This window comes from Petaurus breviceps, unplaced genomic scaffold, assembly GCF_028583685.1.
Source record: "Petaurus breviceps papuanus isolate PSGF00001 unplaced genomic scaffold, PetGlider_PUasm1.0 156, whole genome shotgun sequence".
Taxonomy (NCBI): domain Eukaryota; kingdom Metazoa; phylum Chordata; class Mammalia; order Diprotodontia; family Petauridae; genus Petaurus; species Petaurus breviceps.
This window is the reverse complement of record NW_027185720.1, coordinates 733,711-752,793: the sequence shown is the minus strand read 5'-3', so window position 1 is coordinate 752,793 and position 19,083 is coordinate 733,711. Positions and strand designations below refer to the sequence as shown.

Genomic DNA, 19,083 nt, shown 5'->3' with positions numbered 1-19,083 from the left:
GTGTCATTATACCACAGAGTCGATCTAACAATCCACACTGGAATAACCAAGTGGATAAACAATGTGTGTTGTCCAGATTATGTCATGTAGTTGGATAGTCATCCATTCAGTAAATTATTATTGAGTACCCACTATGCAGCAGTCATTATGACAGCACCAGGGATACAAAAATAGTCAAAAGTCAGTTAAAACAGTAGTAGTCTTTCTGTACTTATATTTTCATCAGACGTAACAGATATATCATTAATTGGGCCCAGAACTGGTAGGAAAAGAAGGGACTACATTTGTATCTGGGAAATTATACAGCTGATTCCATTATTTCAAGTGATTAAGAAAGCCCAGGTTCAAGTTATATCTCCAACATATATTGACTGCATGACTGTTTGCAAGGCACTTAATCCCTCAGTTTCCTAGACAACTCTCTAAGGACTATAAATTACAAAGAAGGTGCTGACCTGTATTGGTTGATGGACCTCTATATCAATAAAATTTCAGGTCAAATTCCTATTTTTTTGTAGCATTGAAAGTCTTCTGCTCCTACCAACTCTTGGGAAAAAAATAGAAACATTATCAATGATTTATAACTTCCTCTGGGTCTTCCTTGTTCTGGTGCTTAGGAGGCAGTTTGGGTTGTTGTTTCATTTTACACATGGACAAGTCAAGTTTAAAACAACCTGCCAGAAATAAAGGTAAATTAACTGTGGAACACCTCAGTTCTTAAACATCCAACTTACTCTTTTTTTCCATTCTATGTTTTGTAAACTAGCCACTTCAACTGAATGTTAAGGAAAAGAAAAAAAGGAACAATATTATTAAATTTTTTTTTTCTCCTTTGGAAGAGTGGGCATTACTTAATTGGAATAAAATTGATGTTAGCTGAAATATTGAAAATAGCACTGTGAAATCTTTCAAATTGATGTAATTCAGGAAATTTAAATAGAAATGATGAAGAACTTAGCCAACATTATAACATCCTTGAGGGAAAAAATCTAATTAAACATAATTTGAGTGTGGTCTCATGGAAAGAATGCTATATTTGGAATCCAAAGACCTGGATTCAAGTCTCAGTTTAAGTATTAATTAGTTGCATGGATTTTGATACTATGTGTTACTGTGCAAATTGCTTTGCTCCTCTGAACCTTAGTTTCTCCCTCTTCTTCAAGAAAAGGACAGTATTTGTATTACCTGACCCACAGGGTTATAATAAGGAAAATGTTGTGTTATGTATTATAAAAGTGTGAGCTATTAGTACTAGTTCAGTGAATAAAATTTCTCATCTTAATTTATTAATGTACTTGCCCAGATTATGATCTCATTTCTTCAGACCAGCATTAGCTTACATGGCCAAGTCATATACCTAGTCAGTAACAGAGCCAGAAATTGAAACTAAATTTTCTATGTTCTGGCACAATGTTTTAGAACAACCCATCTTTGTATAATCCCAGATTACCACCACTAGCATAAGATAATTGGGAACCAAGAATGATATCACTTATAGACTTGCACATTGAAGTTTTTGAAGAGATTAGAGAATGATTCAAAAAGTAAAGAATGACAAAATATTTAATAGTACTCTTTATGTACTCAACTTGACCTTTAATAGGATCAGTTCCACTGGGGGGGGGGGTCATCTGCTAGATTGACTTCCCTAAATAATTAATATATACTCTCTTCACAAATAAATTAAATCCTAATCACCAATACTGCAGTTCACTTGAGTAGAGGATATTTTTACTCTACTGCACTATTCTGGTATTCTGCTAAAATAGAAAAAAAAATGACTCTTAAGGAAATGGATCTATTGTACAGTTTGAGAATTCAGGTGCATGTACCCTTGGGAGATGGAAATAGCACGGGGCTGCTCATTGACAAAATCACAGCCAATTACATTAATTGAAACTTACCACACACACACACACACACACACACACACACACATGGAAGGGTTGGGACTGCCTATGTGAAAACATGGTGTCCACTCTCTTACTGTTCAGCTATTTTTTTCAATGATATGCATATGTACCCACTTCCTTTACTATCATACTTTTTTTTTTTCCCACTGAAACGTTTCCTTTTCCAGAGACCTTCTTAAGTAAGGAGATTAGCTGAATTAAAGGAGGGAGTGATAGCAGTAACTCTCTTTAAGGGATGGTTCCCCTTCCCTAAAGAGTGGAAGCTATGCCACAAACTGCTGGTACTGTGAGACGGGTTAATTCTTTGAACTTTACTGCCAAACAAATGCTTTCAATTTATTGAGGCTCCCAGAAAACATGACTATTCATCACCAAAATGAATTTTACCTGTCTAGTGTTTCACCTTTTCATAATCCAGTCAAAGGTGAGCTATAGAGTAACAAAATGTCAGTATTTTCAAGGTACAACTCATTTTTCACCTATACTAATCTAGTCATGTCTTTCTACATGTTTGTACAAATCAATCAATATTTGACCTGAAATCAATTAAATTTTATCAAGTATATTGTATAGAATCTGAAATGCTATCTTATTTAAGCTTTTGTGTGTAGTTGACCACTAATTAACCAAGCTTCACTAAATATTAAGGAGAACATGAATTTAATATTCCATTACATTACTAAGTATATATTAGCACATGTTATGTCCAGGATCATGTTATATCTTAGTAGGGAAAGAATTAGCAGTCCTTTTATTTTAAATATAAATTTAATTTCTTTTTAATTTTAAAGTGAGTCTAAATAAATGCATTTTCAGGTATGAGATAATATGTGGGAATTCATCAGTATGGGAATTTAAAGTGAGAAAAGATCACTGTGGTGTGGGATTGGACATAGGTCTGCATGAAGAAGCTGTCATGAGTTGGGCCTTGTGCAGAATCTGTTGGTGGAGAAAAGGGCAAAATATACACCTCATGAAAATCATGAGCAAAAAGCAAGAAGAAAGGAATAATCAGAGCATGTTTAGAGAAACCTGAGGAAATCAAATGAAATAAAAAGCAAGAAGAAAGGAATAATCAGAGCATGTTTAGAGAAACTTGAGGAAATCAAATGAAATAAAAGTATTATCTGAGAGTATTTTTTTTTTCAGTTTGCACGCAGCACACTCATTTATTTATTTATTTTTTACCAAATAATGTGTTGGGCATTACAATTCTCAATTCTTAGGATGACTTAAAATGTTAGTATCTGAGAAAAATTTATTTCTGGACTAGATGAGTTGTGGACATGACATGCTTGAAGGACTTAGAAATAAGTAGGTGACCATCTGGCTTGGATAGTTTAAGTGCCAGCATGCTTAGAGGCTTGGAAAAGACTAGGGGAGAGACTGAGGTGAGATCAAGCTATTTCACCTTGTTCTGAGTGTTGACTTGAAAAGTAGAATAAAATGGAGATCAGGTAATAGTGTGGATAACCCAAAAAACCTCTACCTGCTTTTGCTTCCATTTTCTGCCTTGTATTTTCAAATAAAAGTCAGCTAGCCTGAATTGCCTGAACAAAGGCATCATTTAATGTTTTGCTTGTAGACTCAAACTGTGGCCAGAATAAAAGGAATGAGAAAGGAGTAATGAAGAAGGAATTGGGGGTAGGTGGAACCATGAAAGAAATTCAGGAAGGAATGAAGAATAAATAACACCTCACTCAAGCAGCAGAAAATCAGAGAACTGGAGAACCAACCTTTATTCCTGCAAATAAATCCTTTGGGATGATGCATCCAAGCAAATGGGCCTCCTTTCAGTAAGAAAAAGGGGTGTTTGGGCAACAAGGTAAAGCTTTCTCAATGTACTTGATGTTTTCCCAGGTGTTTTATCACCTGCCTCCCAGGCTCTCTTAGTCCCAGAAATTACAGGCTCTTTGATAATCCCAAAGAACAGCCCCCTTTCCAAATCTGTAGGGTCTGTGTTCCCCTCTCAGCTGCTGCTAAGAGCTGGAGAACTGGAATTCCAAGTTGAAGCTCCAATGTGGTTCTAGTACAGAAACTGGGCATGCTCAGTAGCCAAGGCAGGTTTGGGTTGCAAATAAGAAGCTTTCTCACTCCACATGCAGCAGAACTGGCAGGCTGGGAAGGGACAGACAGTAATGCGACCAGAAATTCATTCCCTACCGCGTTCGCAGTGAGTGCTTGTTCCCGAAGGCATTAACCATAATTGATCAGGCATCTGTCCCAAGCCTACTTGGAACCCGACCCTGCTCCCTCCTCCCGCCCTCTCTTTCCTTCCATCCATCTCCCCTCCCCTTGGGAAACCTAGGAAAGGAGGGTTTGCTGCTGGTTTCTGTCAGCGCCACAGACCTCTCCACAATATCCAGGGCGAGATCTAGGAATCTTCGAACACGAACAGGGAAACGGGAAGACAGTTGGCCATCGACTCTTATTGCGCTTTGGCAGTGGTGAGATCGCCGTGGGTTGATTCTCCTCACCTCTCCATGCAGTCACTATGCAGAGAGCAATCGGCTTCCCTGCACTGTGCCTGCTTGTTAATCTCCACGCTGCAGGTAAGATACTGCCGCGCTTTTAGCCAGAGACCTGAGTCTAGCAGTCCCACATGCTCGAGGACTGGGGGAAGAACATGCCGGTTTAGGATGTCAGGGACAGGATAGGAAAAGGGAAGGCAAAACGGTGCCTGGTGGGAAGAGAATGAGGGACGCACCTGTTGGTGGATCAAATCAAGGAGCTTGAGCTAAAATTGGAATTGGTATACATGCATATACAATATATGTGTATATATATATATGTCTATGTCTATGTATACATACACATGCATACGTATGCAGGTATATATCACATGAGTGCAATGAGATGCATTGTAGACCTGTCATATTCGTAATACTAATAATATCCACGTTTTCATTGAACGTGCAGGATTTTGATTCCCCAAACCTAGTCGTATGTGATGTACCTGGGTCTCTCTTTAGGAGTGTGGTAAAGATTTCTGCTCGAAGGAATCTCATCTATAACTATAGGCTCTCTTGGTAAAGCATGTTTAGGAAGAGCTCCCATAAATGCATTGGCCCTAATCTGGTGGAACACATCCCCGCCCAAAGGATCGAAATAAATGGCCCACATCCAACTGTTTAGGCTACTCTCCGGATCTTTGGTCCCTTTCCTTGTCAATCGAACCTTCTCCACCAATAGCTGGAATGAGTGGGTTCAGCTGAGACCCGGCCTCATGCATTCAGAACCATGGTCAGCGCCTGCTGGTACTAAAAATCGAACCACAGTTTTAAACCCTGAACACTGCGGTAGGCACTGTCCCTAAGACAGGTTTACTACTCTATTGGAAAGAGAAGCTGTGAGATTGACCAAAATCTCATAGGCAGTTTGTATTGAACCAGAGCCAGGTGTCTTGGTGAAGCAAACCAGGAGATATAAGAATAGACCTGAGATGTTATATGAAGTCACCAAAGGCCATGCTTTCTAGATGTGCAGTGTATCTCTATGTAATGTAGCCTGAAAGGAGCTGCTAAACAGAATAAATTCTTTGTTAAAAAAAAAAAAAGAGACTATGGCAGGGAGGTTTTAGGAATATTGCTGCAACAGCAGTCTTCTTTTTGCACTCAAGCAACCATAAAACTGTGAATCTTTCATGAGCTTGCATAATTAAGAAATTTCATGAAGAGAAAAAAAAAATGCCTTGCAATTTTTGTCGTTAATGTCCCTGAAGTAGTTGTTATAGGTTTTTTTTGCGATTGCTATTTTTGTAGTGAAATAATCAGATTTTATAATTTCACTTTCCCATTTTTCACTGAAGCTTTCCTCAATATTAACATATTATGGATCATGGAGAATGCAATAGATATACCTATTAAGACTGTAATTAAATAAGAGTTTCAACTGTTGTAAATAAAGCTTTCCATTTTGAGGTTTTCCGTAGTTCCATAGTACTTTCCAAGAGGAATGATTTGATTGCTGACTTCATTTAGTTAACTGCAAACACAATTTTGGTTTTATATCCTCCATTTTCCACAATTACTTAAATACCCCAACTGGATTGAGATCAGGGAGGCAAAAAAAATAGACTCATATGGGAAATAATAAGGTTTACTTCCCAAATATTCTATCAAATAATATGCTTGTATTTACAGTTTGACAGAAATACAATTCTTCACCCTAATTTAGATATTAATCGGGTGAAATATCTTATAATTAATACAGTCATTTAAAACAAGACAGCCTGAAGCCTATAAAATCAAAATGCCAGCATTGAATGTCATGTACATCATGTACAGATGGTCTCTATTTTTAAAATTACATTTAGAGAAATTAAAAGTGTATTTACATCACTGATAACTTCCTAAAGAAGATGTCTGTAATAAGATGGAGTGGAGACTCTTGTTTAGAGGAAAAGACTGGAAGTCTTAAGTCCCAGAGTTCTGCCAAAGGAACTGTGTAACCAAAACCAGATCTATTAATCTCTGTTGGCATATGAAAATAGAAATGACCACGTTGTTTAGTAATTTCAGTTATGTCCAACTCTTCATGACCTCATTTGGGATTTTCTTGGCAAAAGTACTGGAGTTGTTTGCCGTTTCCTTCCCCAGCTCATTTTACAGATGAGGAACTGAGTCAAACCAGGGTTAAGTGACTGCTACAGGGTCACACAGCTAGCAAGTGTCTGAGGCTAGATTTGAACTCAGGAAGATGAGTCTTCAGACCTTGCACTCTATGCACTATGCCACCTAGGTACCTAGAAATCACTATACTCCCTATTTAAATTTGATGAATAAGTGCACATTATTTTTTTTTCCTTTCTAGAATCTTAGATGCAAATGCTTTAAACTAATAAATTATACTTACCTTTCATTAATTCCTTCAAAATGGGTGTTTTACCAGAGCAGATCACAATTTTGACATTTTGGTAATTCTCAGTTTTATGTCAATGCATTTTAATTTAAACAAAGTGAGAGTCATGAGCTATCAAATTAAAAATCAAACTTTCCATCTGTCAGAATTTTCTTATTGCTTTTTATTATGAAACTGAGGTAAAGACTGATTCTTTCCCTTGACTTTTGTTCATTTGTGTCAAACATGGGGAAGGGGGCTTAAAGGGAAAGATAAAGAAACCATCATCCTTATGAATTGCTAGCTTGTTGACCACTACAGTTTGTTTCTGTAATAGCATTTTTGGGCGTACCAAGGTGGATGTAAACTTTATAAAGAAAGGAATGACTTCTATACTCATATATTTGAAATCGAAAAGCTGATTGATTCAATTTGGGCATTCCAATAATACCAAAAATTACTGTATTCTGGTGGTACTGAGGATACAAAGGGAGATTACAGTGAGTGGTTAAAGGTTTTTGACATGAAAGAAATACTTAAGACAAGTTGGTAAAAGAATTGGAAAATTGGAAGCTTTGTTACTTCCCTTATCAGTAAGCTGTTTTTTTGACAGGTAGGCATTGGTTGAATCAAGAATAAATGTCATGTAGATGCTACACAGCACCAAGATTCTTCTTTTTCTCCCCCAGGGAAAGTACTGCATTGTGACATAGGAGAACCAGTTCCTTGTAGACTGACTTTCGATGTTCACTAAAGCTTTGGTCGATTCTACCAAGCTTGAAGGCTACTATTGGTCTACCAATTGCCTACTATTGGTCATGGATCAACATAGCTAAGTTCATAGAGGCTCATCAGAGGTTGGTTGTTAGGTGATGACATTGTATGGTCACAACAGCTCATGAAAACTATTATAAAATAGGTGAAGCTGTGATATGTACAATCAAATCATCGATCTTTTGAAATATTATAACTATAGTAAGGTCAAGGTTCTGGGGTATTTTGGAAAATTTCCCTTTGAGGCATATAATTGTTAGCTTGAATAGCCATGATCTGTTTCTGTTTAGTCCTTCCTTCCAGAATCTTGTAGGGTTTCAGAGGCATGACAGATATCAATTATAACACATTCTACTAAAGAGTCTACTTTCTGCTATTTGCAGTAGTCCAAATCTCTATCTTCCCTGGTAGCATACACACTCTATCTAAATGGGCCACCTTAAGTCCAAGTCTACTTTCTCCTCAGGAAGTATAACAGTCAGCTTCTTCTTATATTTACTTCTTTTGAAGGCAATTTGTGTTTATATCTAATTCTGTATGTGATTAAGGTGAGGGTTCATTAGTGGAAAAATATTGAGAAACACCAACCTAAAAGAAATGACAGGTTCTACATGAAACTGATTATGGAAAGTCATATGGACCTTGGGCTTCTCTTGTTATCTCAGTGAGTAATTATTTTTTCTACCTCCTCTATGTCTCCCTGTCTCTCTCTGTCTCACGGTGTGTCACACACACACACACATGCAGTGTATCACTTTCATATTTCTGAGAACAATTTCCAAGATAGCTTCCTATTTGCATCAATGCTATTTTTCAGTCAACCAGCCTCTAATTACCCAAGATATTCCAAAGGAATTATTTTGACTTCAGAGATTATTGCACCCACTTGGATTCAGTTTTCTAGAGCTCAAACCAAGAGAGCTCTAAACTAGACAATTATTAACTCTTTCCTTTATTGCAGACATAATGCACTAGGTTGTGCCATCACAAAGCCAGAACAATAATTTATTTTAGTGACAAAGTAATTTTAGTGATGAAGCAATTTGAATTTCTTCCCAGGTCTTACACAAACCAAATCTTTACATGCTACATATTTTTTTAATTAGTGGTTTTTGTTCCCTGTAGTACAACTTTAGTGACTTGAAAGGATTGATGTAGTTAATTTACAAATGCAACTAGGGTACTAGTGAGAATCAGCATCCTAGTGATAGAAATGGTAAATAACATGTAAAGAATTCCAGAGGTGCTAAAGATGTTCTCGAAAAGCGAAAATTTTTGAATATTGTTAAATTTCTCATTTAAAAAAATTCGTATGGATGTGATCCTGTAATACCTGGGACTCATTTTTATTGGCCTCATAGTGGTATAAAGATTAGTATCACAATATATTAAGTTTTATATTACATCTTCAATTGTTGTAATTATATTTCAAGGTAGAGAGGGAAATATGTAAATGAAGAATAATGATAATACTGTGTTATATCCAATTTATTTTGCCTTAATTTCTATTGCCTTCCCCCCAAAAAAAACCCAAACCATGTCCTGTAACAACTTTCCTAATTCTCTTTTTTTCTTTTTCTTTTTGGAGGGGGACTGCAGGGCAATTGGGGTTAAGTGATTTGCCCAAGGTCACATGGCTAGTAAGAGTTAAGTGTCTGAGGCCATATTTGAACTCAGGTCCTCCTGACTCCAAGGCCAGTGCTCTTTTCACTGCGCCACCTAGCCACCCCCTTAATTCTCTCAATAGCATAACCATCTGGAATGGAAATATTAGTCATCTTAGATTTCTCCCTGTCCTTGTCCCGCAACATTTGGTCATTCAAAAAGTCCTGTTGACTTTCATTCACTGTGTTTCTGTGATCAGTCCATTTCTTTCTACTCCAGTTATTGCCTCACTAGTTCTCATTATTATAATTTTATTTATTTATTTTTGGAGGGGGAAAGCAAGGCATTTGGGGTTAAGTGACTTGTCCAAGGTCACACATCTAGTAAATGTGTCAAGTTTCTGAGGCTGGATTTGAACTCAGGTCCTCCTGACTCCATGGTCAGTGAATAGAGATTCATTGAGCTATCTAGCTTTCCCTATCATTACCATTTTGTATTAGTTATTGCTGTAGCCTCCTGAGTAATCTTCCAATTTCCAACCATTTTCCTCTTCCATCTGCCATCCTCCACATTGCTTCCAGATTAACTTTACTAAAACATTGCCTTGATCATGTAATTGCCCTTTTGAAAAATAATGCAGGCTTTGACTACAGGATTGCACATAAACTTCTTAGCCTAGCATTCCAAGTCCTTGACAATCTATTCCCAACCCATTCCCAACCTACCTTTCCCACTTTCCCTAAATGAACACACGAAAGGGATCTAGTCACTATCACTTCAACACATGATGTTTATTCCTAATTCTATAGCTTTTCCTCACACCATTTTCTCCTCACTTGGAATACTTTCTTTTTCCTTTATATTTTTGGAATAACAAGAACAAGCATTTATATAATACTTTAAAGTTTGCAAAGCACTTTTACAAATATTTCATTTTATCCCTGAGAGCTATGTGCTATTATTATCTCAATTTTACAGATAAGAAAACTAAGGCAGGGGTGGCTAGGTGACACAGCGAATAGAGCACCAGCCCTGAAGTCAGAGGACCTGAGTTCAAATCTGGCCTCAGACACTTAACACAAAAACTAGCCATGTGACCTTGGGCAAGTCACTTAACCCCAATTGCCCTCCAAAAAGCAAAAAAATAAAAAATCTAGGGGCTGCCAGGTGGCTCAGTGAGTAAGAGCACTGGATCCAGTGTCGGGATGACCTGGGGATCAAATCTGGGCTCAGATACTTAGCACCACACTCAGAAATAACTGGCCATGTAACCTTAAGCAAGTTACTTAACCCTGATTTCTTAAAAACAACAACAACAACAACAACTAAGGCAGAGCACGGCTAAATGGAAAGCCCTGGGTAACATGCTAGTAAATGTCTAAGCCTGAATTTAAATTGAGGTCTTCTTACTCCAAGTCCACTGTGCTAGCTAACTACTAGAAATCTCTAGCTAATAGATAGCTAGAAACCTAGCTATTCTCAAAACCCAAATGAAATTCTATTTATAATGATTATTGTTTATACATTTAATTAAATCTTCCTGAGACATCTTGCTTTGTACTGTATAACTGATTGAAAGATATACTTAGACAACAGGATATAACAACTTGGAAGGAATTCTGAGAAACATGAGAAATATACAGAGCCAAGAAAATAATGTATATAGTAATTACAGCAATGAAAATGTAACAGAAATGAACAAATCACAAAAGGAAGCTAAGTCTTGAGCAAATGAAGAACCAAAATTACTCACAGAGAAGAGTAATGAAGCATACCTAAATTCTCCGACAGAAAGTACAATAACAACAGAGTACTAAATACACTGGTAAAGATGGTCATTTTTACAGATGTTTTTGCTCAACAATATCATTCTCTTACAAAGGAAGGTTCAGTTTGGGTTGGGAGGGGAAATATTTCTACAAATGAAGGTTATATAGAAGCAAAAAATACACATATCCCATATGTATGAATATATATACATAAGCATACATATCTTCATGTGTATACATATGAGAGGCAGTTAGATGGCTCAGTGGATAGAGTGCTGAGTCTGGAATGAGGAAGAATCATTCAAATATGGTCTCATACACTTACTTTCTGTGCGATCCTGAGCAAGTCACAACCTCTGTTTGCCATAATCTACTGGGGGAAGAAATGGCAAATCACCCCAGTATCTTTACTAAGAAAAATCCCATAGATAGTATAGTCTATGGGATCATGAAAGCTGGACATGACTGAATGACTGGACAATAATATATACATATATGCATGTATGTATACACATACACACATATATATGCATATGTGTGTATACTTGAGAAAAGTGATACAATTTGGGAGTTGGAATAAATAATCTTTGAGTTCATTTCCAGGTCCAATACCCTATGATTTCCTATAAGCCCATATAATCAAATCATTGGACAACATACAATGGAGATATACAAATAAATATGAAATGAGGCCATTCTCTCAAGTTTTCAGTCTAATTGTCTTACTTGTTCAACTATTATGAACTCTTGAAAGATGTCAAATATTAGGCTTCTTTATGTTGGACCACAGGTCTCAAGGTCTTAGTAATAGTAAGGCCTTAGAGTAGAGGCTTAATAAATACTTAATTGTGAAAATAAGTGCAATAGCTTTAGTTACATTTAAAAAACTATGCCTTTTCTGACCACAAATGGCGGGAATGGCTCCATTATTTTCCATTTGCATTTACTGACAAAGAAGACCAGGAAGTAGGTAAATAGGAAGGTAGGGCTAATTATGCTTTAGTGAACTTCCAGCATAGTCCAATAGATAATATTATATTTTTAGGGCTCATTTTTTCATCATGGAGTAGAAACATGATGAATATTTCTAGAATTTAAGAAACTTCTTGAACTTCATCAAATGTGAGCAGGGGGAGATATTTACTAAACAGTTCTCAACACTGCTCTGATACCTACAAGACAAATGATTTGCTTTAGAAAAAAGTGTAATGAGCTAAAAGAGCAAGTCAAGTATGTATCTTAGAATCAACCTAAGTTTTTCCATTCCTGAGTCTCAAGTGGAAGTGAGTTCATCTCACTTAACCTCTTACCTGCTCTATGAATTCCTCCTATAACATACCAGACAAGTAGTTCACCCATGAGAAACTCACAACATCATTAGTATCTCTGTTCATTTTAGGACCTACTTCCTAATATTGAATTCGTATCTCTCTCCCTCTAACTTCAACCTCTCAAGTTATCCTAGTTCACACCTTTGTAACTTTCTGGAATAAATTTGATCCTTCCATGGTGGCCCTTAAAATATTTGAAGACAGCTAATAGTGAAAATGACTTAGCTAATCATCATTTAAAATGAATAGATATTGAGGTAACTTGGCCATCAGCTCATAGGAACACAATGTTAGAGACAGAAAGGATATTGAATCTATTTAGTCCAACCCCATCATTTTATAGGAGAAGAAGCTGATGTATAGAATGGTTAAGTGACACTTGCCACTTACCAGTTTATACAGCTAGTAAGTGTCTAACATGAGATTTCCAAGTCCACTGCTTTCTTTGGCATGATTCAGAACATTTTTATTCACAGGAAAATGGGATTTTTAGAGTTGAAAGGGACTTTAACATTCATTAAGCACAATTTCCTTATTTTTGCTCTTTGGGAAAATGAAATTCATAGAAGTTTGGTGCCTTGCCCAAGTTTTCACCATATTAGAACCACAGTCTGCTATTTCTAAGCTGTTGTACTTTTTACTATATTATTCTATCTCTTCTTCATAGGATACTAACCTCTGGCAAATTTAGGTAAATGTGTTTTCATTGTACTCTCAATTCCTACACTAGGACTATCTAGATAGTTAGATTAATTTCCTACTTCTTTTTTAAATCATGCTGGAAGTCTTTAACAAACAACAAAATAATTGATCATCTGAACTCAATAAACATTCATCACTTAGGACATGTAAGGCAAACAAACAAAAAAAGGAACTTGTATTCTGCTGGCAGAAAGGATATGAAATATGCTCAAATAGGTAAATAGCAGGTAATTTGACTAACAATTGAGGAAAATGGTTGGCAAGACTGAGAGATAGAAGTGATGAAAGGATGTTCCAAATGCTGAGGACAACATGTACAAAGGCACAGAATTAAGAGATGGAACACCAAGCTAAGGGAACAGCCAGTAGCCAGGTTTGGCCAGAATATAGAGTTCAAGGAATATGAAAAGCATAGAAAGTCTTACTAGAGCATAATTTTAAATTCCAGGCTAAGATATTCATATTTTATCCTATAGGCAATGGGAAGCTACTTGGGCCTGTGCCATAGAAAGATAATTTGGCCAGCTGTGTAAAGGATGGATTGAAAAGGGGGAAAGTCTGGCAGTCGACAGTTAGGAGGCTATTAGCATAACCCAATTCCACACAGAGTAAATGATCAGGAAGCTATTTCATGGTCCAAGTTAGTATGATGAAGGCTTTGTCTAGGGTAATGACCAGATGAGTAGGAAAAAGAGGATATGGAAGAATCTTGGTTTATTTGTAAGGGATTATGGAATCTGACTTATACGTGGTGTCCTAAAAGTCAGTGCAGTTTGAAACTTTAATACCTTTAAGATTTAAGACTTTTGGGATGCCCTGTACTTATTGTGGTAAACCAGATGAAATATTTACCTCCAGAAGAAATATTGGTTTAAATGTAAAGAGATAAAAAATTCAATTATTCTTAGAACTAATGGGTTACTCAATAAACTTTTATTATGCACCTAATATTAAGTACCTACATTATGTTAGGTTCTGAGCACTTGTATAAGATATAGAACAATTAAGCTCTCAAGTAACCTACAGCCTAGTGGAGGACAAATACATTAACAACTGATCAGTTCAAGGGAGAGGTCCTGGTAGTGTGTATTGGCAAGCACCCTAGCACACCCAGGGTGGCCTGCTAGCATGGGTTCTTTGATCTGCTTTTCTAAAGGAAAAACAGCTTTAACAGGGTTAACACTCCCACTTTAATTAATGGACAGATAAGTACAGATAAGTAGAAAGAAGTGAATATCTAAGAAAGAAACAGACAGGGCTCCAACTGTCTAAACAGAATAATACAACCACCTAAATGCAGCACAAGACTAAGAGAGCACCAATATTTGAGTAGTCTGGGAGTGGGAGGATTCTTAACAAATGGCTACTCAGTCTTGTCGAGGGAATCAAAAGATCCTTCTCATGAGCAAACCCCAAAGTAAAATACCAATTTCCCAGTATATATAGTTTTTAATTAATAGGCTCAGAGCCAGAAGGCACCACAACCCTCGTGACTTAGTGCCTAATTCACTTAGTACCAAAAGGTGTGAAAGCCTTCCTACAAGCAAGCCTCCCCCTAAGCAAGCTCCTCCTTAGGCAAGTTCCTCCCACAATGGGCTCTATGTGACTCAGGATGTGTCACAGCTGTGAAAGCAGCAAGACATCTGTGACTGAAATACCTGTGTACCTTTAGACCTGGGAACATGGCTCCTGTTCCAAGGGAAAAGGGGACATGTGGGGTCACATAGGCCTATTAATGGATAGGAAAGATCTTTTTACTCAATTAATATTACATAGTACTACAAGAAACTTAAGAAGAAATCTTTTTCACCTGGGATAAATAGGAAGGGGGTTCAAGAGAAAGTGACATCTAGGCTGGGCTTTAAAAAAAGGAAGTTGATTCTTTTTTTTTCTTTGCTTTTTGGAGGCGGGGGGGGGGGGAAGGTAGGGCAATTGGGGCTAAGTGACTTGCCCGAGGTCACATGGCTAGTTTTGTGTTAAGTGTCTGAGGCCAGATTTGAACTCAGGTCCTGCTGACTCCAGGGCCAGAGCTCTATTCACTGCACCACCTAGCCACCCTGGGAGTCAATTCTAAATGATACATTCCTGCTTATATCTTGTGAAAATTTTTTTTATTAATTTAAATATTTATGTATTATGTGTGTGTATGTACACATACACACATTTTCTTTTTGTCCATAAAAGCAAAGCAAATAAAGTTAAAGTGTGTTCCTTTAAGTAAAGGTTTTTGAGACATATGGGCTCATTTGTATAATGCTTAGCACGTACATGTATTTTTAATCTTCAAATCACTTACAAAGGATGACATGTAGAATAAGTTTCAATGTCGAGTCCTCTGTAACTTTAAGAAAGAGAGTTAAATGGTAAAATTACTCCCTTCACATATCCTTCTATGAATTCCTCTCTGATCTCACATAAAACTTTACACTTCCTTTTTCAATGATCGTGTTTTTATTTTTGTTATTATTGTGTTGTTGTTATTGTCATTGCTGCTATTTATGTATGCGTTCTAGACTCCTACTAGAATTTAAGCTTCCAGAAGGTAGGGACCACGTCTTATCTAAGCTAGTTGTCTTCCTCAGTGCCTGTAAAATTGTCCTGCTCAGGTTAGTGGCTTAATAAATGTCTGTGAATGAGTTGTAGAATTGAATCTTTATTAAATCGCTGTTGAATTCATTTGACTTATTTGTATGCTCATTATCCCATTTGTATCCTGTCTGTGTATTAGCTAAAATTCTGTTGGAAGATGATCATGTCTCTTCTAAAGAGAAAGTATTGACCTGCAATAGTAATTATAATAGCTTACATACATTTGAAGGCTTATTGAGCCCTTTTCTCATGATATTCAAGTGGTCAACAGCTAGGTAATGAAAATAATATTATCCTTATATTACAAATGAGGAGGCTGAGGCATGGAGTTTCTTTCTGGTCCAGGGTTAGACAAGGAAGCAAAGGAGCTTATAATCAAACCCACGACTGTGAATTCAGTGTCCTTCCTACCTAAATGATATATTGCCTGATTCCTTATTGTATGTAAAAGCACCAGATATATTTCTGGAGGATATGAATATGTTTTCCTCTTTGGAAGAAGTACATTTTTAAAAGGGCATCATGTGCTTTTCTAAACAGCATGAAACATATGTGAGACTCCGTGTATTGCTCCTAAAAGATCTAATTGTGTCTCTTCAAGGGAACTCGCTGATTATTCTACTCTTATCTTCAGTAATGACATATCTCATAAGTGGCTAGGAGCAAAAGCAATGGGTTGTACTTAAATTTTTAATTTTCCACATTAGCTAATTATCTGAAAATGGAAGATATTTCCTTTTCAGTTTGTGAATTCCTGGTCATTCAAAGTGTTCAAAAAGTGGCTTGGATAGCTAATTGTTATTGAAGTTGTAAAAGGAGTTGATTCTACAGGTAAAAGTTAGAATAGATGAAATTTCAGGTGCTTTCTAACTTTGATACCCCCCATCTTGATCTTTTTTAATTTGTTAATTTATTTTTAATTTGTGGAATAAAACACATATTTCCATGACATAGTATAAAAAGATGATTGCACATGAAACTGCAAATCTATTATGTACAACTATTTCTTTTAATATATAATAAAATTATCATGTAAATTACTTTTTTCCCCTTTTTTCCTTCCCTCCCTCCCTACCCTAGAGATGTCTACCATTAGACACAAATAGGTGTGTGTATGTATAATATTATATATGTATATATATATATACATATCTATGTAAAATCATTCTATATGTATTTCTATTCATCATTTCTTTCTTTGGATACAGATGACATCTTCCATCATATGTCTTTTGTAGTTTATTTGGGTATTTATAATAGTCAAAATGATTGATTCACTCCAAGTTGTTCTTAATACAATTCTGTTTTACTGTATAAAATATTCCGTTGGTTCTACAGATTTCACTTTTCATTATTTTGTGTAATTCTATCCTTGTATTTCTAAGATCATTGAATTCATCATTTCTTGTAGCACAGTAGTATTCCATCATAACCATAAACCACAACCTGTTCAGACATCCCCTAATTGATGAGCATCCTTAGAATTTCCAGTTCTTTGACACCATAAAGAGAGCTGCTATAAATATCTTAGAATATATAGGTTCTTTTCCTTTTCCCTAATCATCTTTGGAAGTAGATGTAGTCAAAGGTTATGGGAAGCTTAATAGCTCTTTGGGCATAATTCCATCTTTATCTGTAAATGTTCTATAACTGACAGTTTTCTCTGGGGGAAAAAGAAGGGAATAATCATTTATACAGTACCTACTGTGTGCCAGCCACTGTGCTAAGCACTTTTAAATAAATATTAATTATCTCATTTGGTCCTCACAAAAGCTCTGTAAGGTAGTACTATTATTATATTCCCATTTTATAATTGTGGAAACTGAGGCAGACAGAGTTTAAGTGACTTTCCCAGGGTCACAGAGCTAGTAAGTGTCTGAGGCCACATTTGAATTCAAATAGGGCCAGGTCTCTATCCACACAAAACTGGTTGAATATAGACCCCTGAATGACAAGATCTACTTTGCTTTTTTCTTTTTGAAATTGGGTAATAGTGGTTCTTAATCTAGGGTCTATGGACAAATTTTAGGGGGTCCATGAACTTGTATGGAAAAAGTTACATCTTTAATCTCACCAACCTTGAATTCAAAATTAGCATTTTCTTCAATTATGAATGCAGACAATGATGCATTAGCATGAGAAGTAGTCTCTAGGCTTCCCAGTGTGCCAGAAGGATCCAGGACACAAAAAAATAAGTTTAAGAACCCATGGTCTATTATAAAGTTTTGTTGTAAGATATTTTTAAACCTAGTTAAATGAGAACTATTTCCAGGTTTTGCGATTGTGTCCATGAAATCCCTCACAGTTCCCCAATTGAGATTTGGCTTCACTACTTCATGAAGCATCCCTTTGGACTTTTAGACAGTTACCAGGCAATTTAATGTAAAGGAAAACTCATTGAATTTAGAATTAGCTAGCATTTATTTAGCTCTTTAATGTTTACAAAGTACTTTACACATGTTAATTCATTTGATCCTTGCAACAACCTGGTGAGGTATGTCTTAGTCTCATTCTTTTTAAAAATTTTTTCTTATCCTTATTTATTTTAAAGATGAATAAACTGAGGTTTATGGAGATTAAGGGATTTGTCCTGGGTCACACAACTAAAACATATCCGAGAAAGGATTCAAGCTCAAGTTTCCCTGACTCCAAGTCCCAAGTAGCTGTGGTGCCAACCACCTGCCCATAATTGGTTGATCTGTGTTCATTTACCAACTCCAACAGTTAACTCACTGTGTAACTATGGAAAAATCACATAACCTCTCAGAATATCAGTTTTTTATTCCTAAAAATTAGCACAATAATTCCTTCAAAAATCTCATGAGATTTTTTCTAAGGATAGAAATACATAAACCCTTAAAAATATTTTTAACTTTAAAAACCCACCCCTATAATATAATGATAGGGACTTATTCCAGTCATTCTGACTTCAAGGCTGGCTCTCTATCCACTACACCATGTTTCCTCACTAATATATACAAGTGTGAGCTATTATCAAGATTTTTTTTCTTCATGTGGATCTTCAATCTGCCTCTCCACAACTTCTACTCATGACTCCCAGTTATTCTTTCTGGGCCAAGTAGGACAAATCTAATCCCTCTTTTTGGACAGTCCTTCAGATACTTGAGGGAAGCTAAAACATCTGCCCTGGTTGTCTCCAGGCTAAACATACTTAATTAGTTCATCTGACTCTCAAATGTCATGATTCCCCTAGCAATTCTAGTAACCCTCCTCTGGACACACTCCAACTTATCAATGTCTTTCTTAACTGAGCACTATCTTCCACATAACAATACAGACTGATATTTAAATAGTGCTTTAATGTTGTCACAGTCATTTTGCACACATAGTGTCATTTGAACCTCATAACCCAAGAAGTCAGATACTACAGCCATTATTATCTACATTTTACAGATGAGGAAAGGGACACTCACTGAGCTAGCAATTATTGGAGGTGTTATTTGAACCCAAGTATTCCACTGCATGTTCATCCTGCAAGATCTCATCAGGCTTGATGTTCCAGCTCTTTTCCTTCCTTCCTTCCTTCCTTCCTTCCTTCCT

The 19,083-nt window shown here is 36.4% G+C and overlaps 1 protein-coding gene and 1 long non-coding RNA gene across 2 annotated transcripts in view; one reads left to right on the top strand and one right to left on the bottom strand.

Moving 5' to 3' along the window:
• The window catches only part of LOC138156568 (uncharacterized), a 39,247-nt gene extending 35,464 nt beyond the window's left edge, over positions 1–3,783 (bottom strand). The window contains exon 1 of the long non-coding RNA XR_011167187.1: positions 3,650–3,783. This is a non-coding gene — a long non-coding RNA (uncharacterized lncRNA). The remainder of the gene's footprint in view (positions 1–3,649) is intronic.
• Positions 3,737–19,083, top strand: part of PTPRR (protein tyrosine phosphatase receptor type R) — a 380,321-nt gene continuing 364,974 nt past the window's right edge. Inside the window, exon 1 of the mRNA XM_069081929.1 lies at positions 3,737–4,465. Within this exon, the coding sequence (XP_068938030.1) occupies positions 4,408–4,465 (58 nt within the window). The 5' untranslated portion in view covers positions 3,737–4,407. The remainder of the gene's footprint in view (positions 4,466–19,083) is intronic.